Raw genomic sequence first — 13206 nt, forward strand, 5'->3', positions numbered from 1 at the left:
TTTTTTTTTTTTTTTTTTTTTTTAAAGAAAAGTGTGTGATTCAAAATTCCAGGAGAAGTCAAGAGATCTCTTTCACAGAAGGAACAGATCACACCTCCCTATACTGCACCAACTAAAGAGCTTTTGCTAACATGCCTATGTTGGTTTAGAGGTAACCCTTCAGGGTTGGTGTTTTTTGGGTTTGGGGTTTTTTTGCTTTTAATGTTCCTTAGCAGAGCTACGACAGTATCATTTTGTATTACATAGGTAGTTGAAGAAGTTGGATCACAGCCATTAACACCTGAAGTTTTATTCTAGTGGAATGATAAAGCTGATACTGGAAACATTGCATCTGTCCAAAAGTCCACAGCAGGTTATGCACCAAACAATTTTCTCAACAGAGAAAAATCAGAAGGTATCGCAGACTGTTTTAAATATCAAGAAAAAAAAAAAAACAGGAAAGGAAAAGAAAGGCATGGACTCCATGGCTGGAGTCAAGACAGAGCTGGACATGCACACTTAGAAACATGAAACGTAGCAGTACTGGCCAGATTCAGCTTAGGTTCAAGGGTCTTAAGAAGCTGGTAGGATCCAAAAGACCACCCACCAACTTGTGAACACTTACTATCTTCTAGTTTCTGAGATATGAATGCAAATCTTTTGACATCAGAAATTCAACAAGCTATTAACATAAAGGTAGGATGGAGAGAGTGTCACAGCCTGAAGACTGACATATCTGATGTAAGCTGAAGGAGGAGGATGAACAAACAGGCTGTATTTGGTAGACATTCTCTCCAACAGCACCCACCATAGTGTACTGACAACATAATGATCTGTGGGGCTACTCTTATCCCAGACTGTTATATGCCAGTTTGTTCCAGTCTACAAGCCCACAACACAGCAGTAATACACAACAACACAGGACTGCCAATGCTCCCTCTTCAGAACAAATAATAGTATAGTTCATAATCTTCTATTTTTTTAAATTATTTAGATACATTTTTCCACTTCTGTGAAACATGATAACGAACTGACACGAGATGCTCTACAAATAATGCAAAAAGATGAATTGCTGGCTCAGCCAGATTAACCTCTGCAGTTAGAGCAACACACAGACTTGTCTACAACCACAAAAACTCTTCAGGAGTCCAGCATGAGCTGTGTCCTCATACAGCGCCAAAAGTACTCGGTGGCACAAGACCTCCAAGAAGGGCAGCCCCAGCAAGTCTTCCCAACTATCAATAGATAACAGCAGAATCCAGGTAATAGCTTTTGCTTGCCAGGTACGGGTTAGTTTCCAGCCGCTACAAAAAACTACAAGCTGATAGCAACATTTAAACCCAGTTTCCCACTCCCTGCTGCAGAGCCAACCATGCGGATCACGTAAAGGATAAAAGCCTTGAGTGCACAGACAGAAAGCATGGAGCAGACTGCAAAAGTGCAAGGCTGCAGCAGCTGCTTTAGCTTACCATATGTCTCGGATCTACTCTCCTCTGAACTAGACTTTGTCTTCTTGGAGGAGCTATCTGCACAAGAGCAGGAGAAAAGGAGAGAGAGATATAGAAAATATGGAGACCAAACATGAGAAAAAAAACTTCATGAAAAACACAGACTGATTTATCAGGTTAAATCGTGCAAAACACAAATAAGATGTGAACAAAACATAGGTGAAACACTTGGAGTAAGGGGTGAATAATACGAGCATGAAGACACAGGTAACATCACAAAGAATCTATTACAGAATCTAAGACAAAATAAGAGACGTTCTCTGCAATGAACTACATAAAGTATTCTGGATAAAAACCAGTCCAAGCATAGGAGCTCCGGTAACATTTATTTCCAGAGTAATTGACATACACACAGTAGTTCAGCATTCTGAGCTCACCCCTTAAAAAGACAGGAATTTTATGAAGGCTACAGTATGGAGTTCAGATCTATCAGACCAGATCACAAGCATCGTAACAGTGGTGCCAGGTACCAGCTCTCAAAATTGGAATGACCTTCATCAAATCAAGATTAGAGGATTCCTGAAGTTTGCTTCTGAACCAAATACATTCCTTCTACAAAACAGGTTCATAGGCTAAGACCTCCCCTGACCTACCCCAACCTGAAGTAATTTTACATCATCTAATCCCAAGGACAAAGGAAAAAACAACAAGCGCTAATTCAGGTTTTCTCCCTTACAGAATTCTTTGGTTTTTTTTTAAACAGACATTAAAAGCCCATTTTAATTTATTTTGTGCACACTAGGAAGGAGTCATGCAGCTAGTGGCAGAAAGCATTAACAAACAGGATGGTTTATAAACATCAGCTTTAAATGTCTTGTGCAAAAACAGATTTTACAAGTTCTACCACCTTTACATTCAACTCTCATCTCTTCCACAAGCCCCAGGGAAAAGACTGGACTAAACAGCAGAATGCACAGACATGAAAAACGCACATTGCATGGGGCCAGGAGGCTCGGACAAGAGCCTGTCATGCATTTCACAAACATACAGGGTAGTCACTGGGTTAGTATTTCGGAGAGAGAATGAAGAATCCCTGCATGCATCGTAATTTCCAAGAGAGCACTGGACAGGCTTACCAAATTGACCTAGATTTAACCTTTTGGAAGGTTAAAAAATAGGATCGCAGATCCTTTAAAAACAGATGTTTATCTTAAAATATATCATATTGAAAAGTACAAATTCGCTTTACAAGTGACAGATATGGATCAAAATCCACTAAGCCTCAAAAAAACCCCACAAAATCCCAAAGAAACAAACAAAAAAACCCCAAAAGCAACAAGGAATACTAGCCCTAGTCGAGCCTGTAACATCTCCAATTTCACACTTTGACCAAACCAGCCAAAAAACCTACTCACAACTAATTACAGTATTTGCCTACTGAAATTCCAAAATGACTTTTCTGAAAGAGGAAGTAGTTATAATTATTCACTCATACCACTAATCTAGGTTTATTCTTGCACAGTTAACAGCTGCTTTATAGATGAGCACATTTCAAAGCAAGCCAATGTTCACTTCAATGCCTGCATGCTTCAAAGAGGCTTTGCAATCGCAGAACACCACTACTCTGAAAACCGCGCTTCTAAACACATTAAAATAATTTTTATTCCAATCCCCAGTACTTTTCAAACTGAAGTCTAGATTTTCACCTGTGAAGTTTTAAGACTTTACCTGTTGGATCAAAGTCGTGCGTACTACTGCAGCGTTCAACCTTCTGTTTCTTGTCAGCTGGAGACTCTCTGCTCAGAATGCTGCCGTGTCTGTGTCAAACCAAAGCAGAGGATCCTGACTACTGTAGCACAGAAGCATTGCCTAACTGGCGAGGCTCTCGGAAATATCCTTAGCTAGTTCTGTTTGCTAACAAGGAATTTAGATTAAAGTGCACGCATTAAGTTCGCCTAAAAAATTTATTCCCAGACTGAATTCAAGTGCAAAAATGATATCTCTCAGAATCTTTGAGAGTGTGTTCAAGGTTCTAGCAACAATCTCCTTAACTGTCTAAACTAGTGACAGCAAGTGCATTCTCTTTATCATTCAACACCAGGCCGTATTTTATTTTAAAAGCAAAATAAATTTAAGTTATATTAACCTGAAAAAACTCCTGAAATCTTAACTCAACCTCTTCTCCCAGCAAACCTTAAGTATCTTTGTATGCAATAATTAAAGATTTATAATACACCCCCCTCCGAGGAAGAGTCTGTACATCATGCACCGACATAGTGTCACTTTCTCTGCCCATCTCAAATCTCAGGTAAGATGACCCGCCGGCGTGTGTAACAGAAATGCTAATGGTAACACTATGCCGTGCACTTTAAGTACACCACCAACTATGGTTTTGGCACCCTGTCTCAATCTGGATATTAATTTTCTCACATCTGTAATGGGTACTGCTATCTATGTTTGTACATTTTTTTTTCCTTTTAAAATAATTGCTCATTCAAAAATGCTGTATCATAATTTGCTATACAGATAAACAGTCAAACTTCAGTAACTCACCTTGTAGGTTTTTTGAGAGGAAACCTGAAAAGAAGAAAGAACATAAGTTTAATGAACCTTTTTTGTTCCTCAATATTATGTTTGATATCAACACTAGTGCTTAAATACTCTTAATTTACACTTCTGTAATACCTTCACAAGAGAACAAGTCTTTTTTGTCATTCTACTTAAGCCAGTTATTAGTCCATTTACAGTTGATTCAACTAGGCAAAGAATTATTATCAGTATGTTTCAGGCTTCAAACAGAACTAAGAACAGACACAGAATCCGTGCTCTTGAATCCAGCACTTAGTGGGTCTGTGTTAGTATAGCAGCTCATGGATCCTCTTCCTCTTTAACAACTAGTTCCATACACTAAAAATTAATGTAGCTTGATTTTTTTGTCCTGCTGATGGACTGAGTACCTGGTACCTAATGAAGGTCCAAACTCTAACAGAAAAATCTCCCATAGCTGAGGCATCCTGGTTATCTCCCTCCTGTGTGGGTCCTGTGTTATCTAGCAATACCGGAGCTCATGCTGACACCTCCTCCTAACAAGATCTCTGACTATTTACACGAAACTGTATGAACTTGCCATCTTTGAGACAAGCACAACAGAGTAAAGTTAAGTGGAAATTACATTAACTTTTCAAAATATTTTTACTTGGACATACAGATAACATAGGCAATACAAACCCACAGTTAAAGGGAAGAAGTAGTGTATACGCATTTTTTAAGTAAGGAAAAGATGTGGGATTTATGAAATACGGATTTTTTTTTTTCTTTAATTACTTCAGAAAAATGACAGAGCAAGGTGTATGCCATTCAGCTTAAGGCACCAACTTCTACTATCATAAAGCAGAACTATTTTTTTTTTCCTCAGAACTTTTCAGAAGTTTAGCTCCATTCCTACTTGTTAAATGTGTTGAGATCCTTCAGCTGGAAAGCAATACAAACATTTAGAGCTGTATGTGCATGTAGAAAAGAACAGATAACTAAGGCACCTTTTGTTCTAAATGAAGACACCTACAACTATTATAGCTGATAATTTCCCCCATATACATAACAGTTATCCTTATTGCATTTGGTTTCTCCTATTCATACAGGTTTTCCAAGAAGTAACGGGATGAGGGTTAGAGGGAGGCAGGGAAGACATTGAAGTAAAGAGAAATCTAATGCCACAAAAGTTATCAGGGCATTAAATGACTCAACTTAAAAAAAACCAAACAACAAAACACCAACACCCCCCCACCCCCCCCCGCCCCATCGCTTAGTTTAAACAGACCTATTTGATAGAGATCAATGGTCCCACGTTAAGTCTGTGTTAGAAAAAGACAACATGAGTGCAGGATAGTCTCAAGGACACCAGCTCGAAACACAGACTCAACTGAGCCGAGCGATGGCCCTGTCCAACCAAACCAGTCCAACGTGCAGAATCAAACCATCCTCCAAGAGCTTTTCAGAGCATTACAACAAAAGATTCCTTGAGCACCGCCAAGACGACTGCCCAAAATGCACACCTCATGTTTTAAGCTCCTTTCTCCAAAGGAGGGGCACCTTTTCACCTATTCACCTAGTCTCTTTTCCTCGGTAACTACACATAGAGTGTCCCAGCCAGAAATAGCACAGTCTTAGAACTACAGTGACACCCTTCCCACTACCTGAAAGACATAACTGGATATACAGCAGATGGACTCAACTTAATCCCTCTCTTTGAATAACAGGTATGCCATTAAACGTGTATACACCCAAAATGCTGGCCAGCTCACGCATGCCAATCCCCTATGCAAGCATGCACTAATATGGCAACTCCGAAACAAACAGCTGATGACACATTAGGCAAGTGAAATTAAAATGTTGTCTGCGTATTACTGAAAATAATTATGCACATTAAGACACTTGCTATCTTATAGATAACAGCATCAAATTTAGTTGAAATACAACAACGGCTTCAAAATTAAGCGGACAGATAGGGCCTTTGATTGCATAAGCCTTAGGAACCTATGGGTACAGCAGCACAGAAGTTAATTAATTGAAGAAAAAAAGGTTGCATACAGACTCCACGAGGAATGGTAGTCCTCTTTCCTCCTCCCCCCAAAAGCACACTTTTCATCTCAGAAGTCTGGGAAATCCACTCTGATCGAAATAAGACATGTGTAGCTAATCAAGCCTCTCCTTATTCTGCTCCACCTGCAAAGCCAGATCTCTTCAGCATTCAGTCCTCCCATTTACAAATTTTGGCCCGTAAAGAACAACGTCGTGCAAGACAGACAACCTGAATCCCAAAGCAAAGCAAACAAGAGCCATCTCAGGCCAACCTAACCCTGTCTGAACACCGTACGGTAAACTGATGCAGCAGTAATCAAGTGTTTCATTCAAAAGCCGAAAAGGAGACAAAGCAATCCAGGGAAAGACAATCTATAGTCCCTCCAAAGGCAGGAAAAGACGCTCAAGATGAATTACAGCGCATGTTTTATCGAATGCACTTGAGCTTTTGAACTGCAGAAAAAAATCCTACTACTGCTAACCAATATCTTAATGAAGCATTTAAGTGAAAACCTTTATCCCATAGTGTTTCTTATCAGGTACCCAGAACTCCGGGCTTATGTTCCTGCAGCAGGAGAAACCACTTACGAACAAAATAAAGTTCGTTCACTGTTGTACCATTTTGGTTGGTTCAAAGTTACTTATTTCTTCAAGAATGAAGTGCAAAGGTCCTATTTTAGAGGTTAAGTTGTGTATAACCTTTCTAGTTACATGTAGGCTGTTGACATTATTTCTTTAGAAAGAGAACCCTGAAGTTTTGGTATATAAAATGGCACTGAAATCATCAGGAATTTTTCCTGTGCTTTAACTTTTACGGTGAGCATAGAAGTCCCTCTGAGCGAGACCCAAAATCCCACAGCTTCCTAGTCTGAGGCTGTACTGGCACTAATAGTTGTAGGCACGGCACTTCAGTACGAATGGTCGGGATGCCCAAGGAGCCAGCTAGCTCTGAAGAATCCCTACCTTGCTGATGATGACACCCAGAGGAAGCGATGCCTGAGCTCAGCCCCCCAGGCTCCGTCCCCTCTGCGTCCACGGGACCAGGGCTGGAGCACAGCTGGGGAGCAGCTCCTGGAAGTTCTGGAGGCCCCTGGCCGCCCTCCAGCCTCCTGCATTTCTTCCTTCTACAAAGGTGGGGAGGGAGGAGAGGACGTGGTGGGGAAGCACCGCAAGCAGCAGCTCAGCATCGCAGCGAAGCCTCCCGGGCACACACACTACGTTCACCAGAGGCGCTGAGGCTGAGGTTGCTCCAGGCCCTTCACGTTAGCTTTACTTCAGAATTATTCCACAAAACCAGTGGAGTAGGAAGGGGTGGTCTTTGTTAAGCTAGGTTGGTGAAGCTCCCCAGCCTCCAGAGACAAGCTCCCCTCCTGCACCTGAAATTATTCCAGGCCACTGAATTATGACATGACAGAAGTTAGAGATGGAAGAGTCGGCTGAGCTATGACTACCATTCTGACTTAACATCCTCACTAGCCAGCCTGTGGGGAGCACTCTACATATAGAGGAGGTTCCTCCTCTTTTCCCAGTTTCCTACCTGAATAGAACCTAGCACTTCTTGATTTGCTGAAAACGTTCTTCGGTTCCCAAACACACTGCCACTTGTATACTACAGCAGAAAGCAGAGTATAAGTGATTAAACGGACTACAAAGAACGCAGAAAAGCTCCCGTGACTTTACCCAACAACTATTTGTATTTCAGTGCAACTTACTTCACTTTGTAGTAGTATTAAGTCTGAAAGTAGTACTGAAACTCCCCTTGCTGTGTTATAGCATCCAGCAGTGTATATAACATACAAAATGTTTTTTACCTACTATTATAAACACCATGCAAGCTGAAGACACAGCAGGGTGCGGTTAACAGCTGGAGACTTAATTCCAAATCTAGCTGGCAAGTTTAGGCTACATGATAAAACCCTGTAGACATTTTGTCTGATAACTGATGAACATCAGCACATTCTCAAACAAGTTGTTCCACTCTCCCAAATACCCAGAACAATTAAACGCCAAGTCACATTTTGTTTTTAAAATAGTGGGTCAAATAATTTAAGTAATTTAAATGCATCAAGTTACTAAAAGTACGTCCTGTTAGTCATGCTGCATTAGGAAAATCTATTTACTGTAAAGCAAAGTGAGAAAAATACACCTACAGCTGCTAACACTGTGGATTAAAAATTATATTTCTCCAAGTTAGCTAACACATGCACGCACTATTCAGTATTCAGACCAGCACCTACCAACTACCTTGAAGCCAAGACAGAAAAAGATAGTTTGAAGACTTAATGTGTCAAAACACATCAGAGCGAGGAAGGATTCCCAGCTTCCAACAGTACAAAGCATTCCATTCTAGCCCGGGAGGTTGAAAATATATCTGACCATAAATAGCACACCATTCAGATAGCCATGTTGGGGTTTTTTGTTTTTTTTTTTTTTTCCTCCCATACTAAAATATTACCAGAATTCAAGTATCTGCTATCTCAAAAACTGATCAAAGACAAAAATATTTAGATTCAGACAAGGGCCCCAACCTTGGAAACATTTATTCATGTGCCTAACTTTAGTTCCGTTTACTTCAGCAGGACTACTCACATGCCTGAAATTAAGCTTGTGTGTGTTTGCACGATGCAAGTATAAATTACTACAACTTGTGTCGAGATGAGTAAGAAATATTGTGAAACCCATACAAAAGAGAACAGCCAAAAACTGCTTGCTTGACAGAACTAATCTTTAATTAGGAGATGAACAGTTGCAATAGAAGCTTCTTCATTGCTTTATTAGTTTCATTTAAATAAGACGTTGCTTATTACAGACAAACGCTCCTACAGAATTCTAAATTTGAAAGAAAAGCAGCAAAAACACCCCAACCACCCCAAGCCCAGGAGGGATGAGAAATATTACAGATTCAACCATTCGTCTTTTTTCACACACTTAGAAAGAGACGAGGAAAACCAAAGGTTAACTCAAAGTCCGATCAGCCCTACCCATAAAACCCCCAAACCGTGGCTATTTAAAATGACATCATCCTACTTCAGGAGGTTTTCACCAAGCAATTAGTCAATGAGAGGCCTTTTGCCAGCACCACCTCCATGGATTTTGGTGACAAAACGAGTTGTGTAACTGGCAGCTACACTTCTAGAAGGCTGACTGGATTGTACTCTCCTCTTGCTCATTCACATCCCAATCGGACCTTCTAACTGGAAGAACTGAAATCTGCTCTTGGGTGACAGTTAAAAATCACTGAACAATTTCATGGCTATTTCTAGTGCATACAGCTCCTTCAGTACCTATTAACCTTCATTTTCAACACCGTGACTGGACCTGCACCGACAGTAGTCAGAAAAAAGGCTACGTTTTCTGTCTAAATCTAGTAGGTTTAAGAAAGTGCCTTGAAAACACAGTATGCATGGATGTCTTAAATGCCATTCTGCAGATATTTCCCAGAATTTCAACTTGCAAGAGATGGGAAGAAACAAAAAACCAAAAAGTCTGTTTATTTTCCCGGTTTGCAGATGTACATATCCACCAGGGCAGTTTTTTTGCTGGGCTTAAAAGCCCTGAGAAAGGCATTACGGGAGAGTGCTGACATGACCTGAACAAAAGCAGTACCAATGTGACCCTAATATAGAGCTAAAGGCGGTCTTCTGTCACAACAAAAAGGGGTAGACGTGTTCTGTATAGGACAGCGGGTGAGTAAAAGGAACTGATGAGATAGCAAATGACAGGCAGATAGAGAGAAACACAGATGCAGCAAGCGGGCAACTATTAGCAACCAAGAAAAAACGCAGACAGAAGTCTGCCATTTCACCGTACTGCCCACAAACTACAGCTGTAACCGCATCAGCTATTCTGCGGACAACACTGATTTGACACATCAAGTCTATTTACCCTAGTATTAACCCACTTAAACAGCAGTTTTATGCACTGTCATCTTTCCCCATATCAAAGTACATAAGCTCAGAAAACCACAGAGTCTTCTTCCTCAAAAAAACCCCGCCGCACACTGCTGACAACAGATTGTCAACACAAGCTGCAGAGCAATAGCCAGGCTGAGGAAGGGACCCAAACGGTGTGGATTCCTGGGAGCTGTCAGAGCCTACGGACAGATCTTATGAACTTGCAGCAAGTGCACAAGGAGGCGAAACCGAGCTAGGCAATAAAAGTTTCCATGTTATTTTTGTAGGAGTCCAAGGCAGCAACCACAGCTGACGCAATGACTCATGGAAGAATCGTTCGTGGCATTATTAGCTTTAGATTACTGGCAGCTTTGTGAACAGGCCTAGTCTCTGCCTTCTCAGAAGGAACATGAGAAGCGAAGTGACTAGAGAGCCCACATAGCTAATATCCTCTTGTGTCAACTCCACACAGTTCTCCATCTTCTAAACATTCCCAGCAACTTCAGCATTGGAACACCTCCAGCTCAGTCAACGTTATATTATTTTTCTGGCCCACCAATGTTTCTATCCATAACTAGAATTTGCCATTCAATTTTCCTTTTAGGTTAGACATGCAGAGTAGCCAACGCAGCCCACCAACACACTTCTTGATGGATCGGTATAAGGCTCGATGCAAGGGATCAGCACCACAGCAACCAGAAGTGCTGAGTTAAGCACTTAATACAAACTAGGTTAAGATAAATTTGATAAAAAACAAGGAGAAAAATTACGCCTTTTCGCAAGTCTGGAAAGCTAGCAGGTTTCTGATGGTCTTTAAGAAGAGGTCAGTACCCCAAGAGGAAGGTATTTCTACAGGGTAAGAGCATTCCACTGGTTCTAGTGAGAGCACCCTTCCATCACAGAGCTGATTATTTTCCGAGCTTTAAAAAAAAATAAATATATATATAGGTAGATGTAGATAAATCTTTCATTCTTGCAGTTAACCAGAGATTTATTCTGGGTGAGGGTTGTGTCAAGAGGGGTGAAGAGATGGTGGCAGCATGAGAAGGGAGCAAGAAAAAAAAAATCAATCTTAAAAGATGAGAAAGAATGAACGCAAAGATAAGTCTTCTTCATAAAAGAGATTGCAAGAACATGGAGATTTTGACTCCACACAAGGAGGTACATTGACTTTGCTAACAAAACAGGTAGTATGTCCATCCAAATGAACATTACTTCCACTGGGAAATACTCCTTTGCATATAGATATGACCAGCTCTAAAAGGAGCTTGCAACTGTGTCAGAGAAAATAAAAATAAATAAAAAAGAAAAATGACAAGCAGGGTATTTCGAATATACTATAGCCAACTACAGTTCTTTCCTTAGCACTCCGTCACTGTAAAACTTTCAAATAGGAAGGGTTTATATTTCTCTATGAACAGCAACACTTGGGAAGGGTAGAAGAAAAGCATCTCTAGAGAAGTTTCATCCACAGTTCAGTCATTCAGTCCCAGCCCAAGCAAGTGCCTCAGCTATTTTCCATGACACAAGCACTTGGACTTTTCCAAGCGCTGATGTCAGGGCTTTTCATGGAGAAAGAACTGCATTTACAGGGCAGGCAAGGAAGGAGGGCTTCCCCAGCAGCCATTCTCAATGTGGCCTTTGTGCTGCTCTGCTGCTGGAGCCAGGACCCTGCAAGAACTCTTAGTCCCGGCAGAAACTCTACAAAGGGGAGGGGACAGAGACATTTTCAGCAGCCCATACTGTTCTTCCACTCCTGACTGACTTCCAAGGCTCAGAAGCATCAGCTTTCCATCTACAGGGCCTGAAGTTACAGCCTTTTAGACAAGGACACCTATTGTTGAACATTTCTACAACAGGGTGGAAGCAGACAAACAAACTACAACTGGGGAGGGGGGCAGTGAAAGAGAACATAAATAAACCAAGTCACTGCTTTTAGATTCGGCCTAAAAGCAAGATTCGAGCAACAGGGAAGTGGTTTGCCCACAGAATATAGTTCAGAGCAGGAATAAACTCTGTTCAGAAGCTGATGAAGAACAGAGGTTGCCAAATCACAGGTGACTGCCTACTAGTTTCCCAACCTGACTGGTTATGAGTTACTAAATCCGTCAGTTCCCACCTCTGGGAAAGAAAAACTGACATATTTGAAATGGAAAAAAAATAAATTAATTAAACACCAGAAATACTGAAAAAGGCCAAGTATTTTTTTCTAAAAAGACCTTCAGCAAATGTTATCACAACAAAAGTTTAAGCAAAACTAGCGCACTGCAGAGAAGAAATGTCCACGATTTGTTCGTTTGCTGCAAGCTTTTCTTGCATGACCCACTTAACAGAATTGACCAGGTACAGGAGAAAGGTCAAGCCTTGTGATTTCAGAAGTTTTGACCCAGTTTTCTTGCTTATTTATTTATTTTTAAGCAGGCTATAGACAAATATTCCCAGGCATAGAGAGCTCAAACTTCCCTGAAGCAAGGTAAAGCAGCTGAAATATGCATGGTTTGGCCATACTAGAGGAGCTCCAAAATAGCCTTTTTTCTCTCCACGTTTTCATATCATCTTGGCAACCTGAGCGTCAGCTCTTTGGGGGGGGGGAGGGGAAGTGTGGAACACGTATGTTTTAATTCTTTTCTCCACTTTCCATTTCTGAAAATCATTTTAAATCCCTTTGCCCACAGACTGCTCTTCTATGAAAGAATCAAATAAAGCAACAAGGTTTCTTGCACAGACAGGGCGTGGCAGTCAAAATTAACCTGCCTCCCTAAACTGGAGCTAATTACGGGGAAATGAAATGTTTGCTTTGCTTGCCAATAATTGCAGTACAGAACTGGCTCAATGGAAGCAGCCCTACTCCCGCCTCCTTACCACCACTCCTCCTACACGGCGTCTGGAAAAGCTTTCTAGTTAGATGCACACAAAAATCAAAGCAAGAGACAAAGGAACAAGAGCGCTGCACCAGACAATTTTATTTTCCTAAACCAGCCGTAGAAACCTAAAGCCATCAACTGCCATGGGATTTGCTTTCACCCGACGCACGCATAAGGGCTTGGAGATCACTCGTGTTGCCCCAGCGCGTCAAGCAGTTTTTGCATCTCATTAGGCACACAGCCTAGTTCCTTATTAATGCCATGCCTAGCCTGTGGTTGTTATGAACCAGCAATGAGACTGGTGTGGAAACCGTTCTTAAAAACGGCAAAAGACAGCAATTAGAAAGGGAGGAGAAAAAAAACACAGTGCACGTAATACAACTGGAAATGTAGCTTTCAAAATACCGTAACGCTAACTCCAATTATCCAGCTTCAAGTTTTGCA

The 13206-nt window shown here is 41.1% G+C and overlaps 1 protein-coding gene across 7 annotated transcripts in view; it reads right to left on the reverse strand.

Annotated features, from left to right (window-relative positions):
• Positions 1–13206, reverse strand: part of ARHGEF12 (Rho guanine nucleotide exchange factor 12) — a 76972-nt gene that overhangs the window by 39962 nt on the left and 23804 nt on the right. For 3 of the 7 annotated variants that reach the window (XM_075774651.1, XM_010305683.2, XM_075774653.1), the window contains exons 2-4: positions 3981–4004; positions 3156–3244; positions 1449–1505 (exon numbers count right to left, since the gene is read on the reverse strand). The exons of 1 other annotated variant lie outside the window; for it this stretch is intronic. In XM_075774651.1, the coding sequence (XP_075630766.1) occupies positions 1449–1505; positions 3156–3244; positions 3981–4004 (170 nt within the window). Of the gene's footprint in view, positions 1–1448; positions 1506–3155; positions 3270–3980; positions 4005–4112; positions 4394–13206 lie in introns of those variants that run through there. 3 more of the 7 variants (XM_075774655.1, XM_075774652.1, XM_075774654.1) reach the window with 3 other exon arrangements.

This window comes from Balearica regulorum, chromosome 23 (assembly GCF_011004875.1).
Source record: "Balearica regulorum gibbericeps isolate bBalReg1 chromosome 23, bBalReg1.pri, whole genome shotgun sequence".
Taxonomy (NCBI): Eukaryota; Metazoa; Chordata; class Aves; order Gruiformes; family Gruidae; genus Balearica; species Balearica regulorum.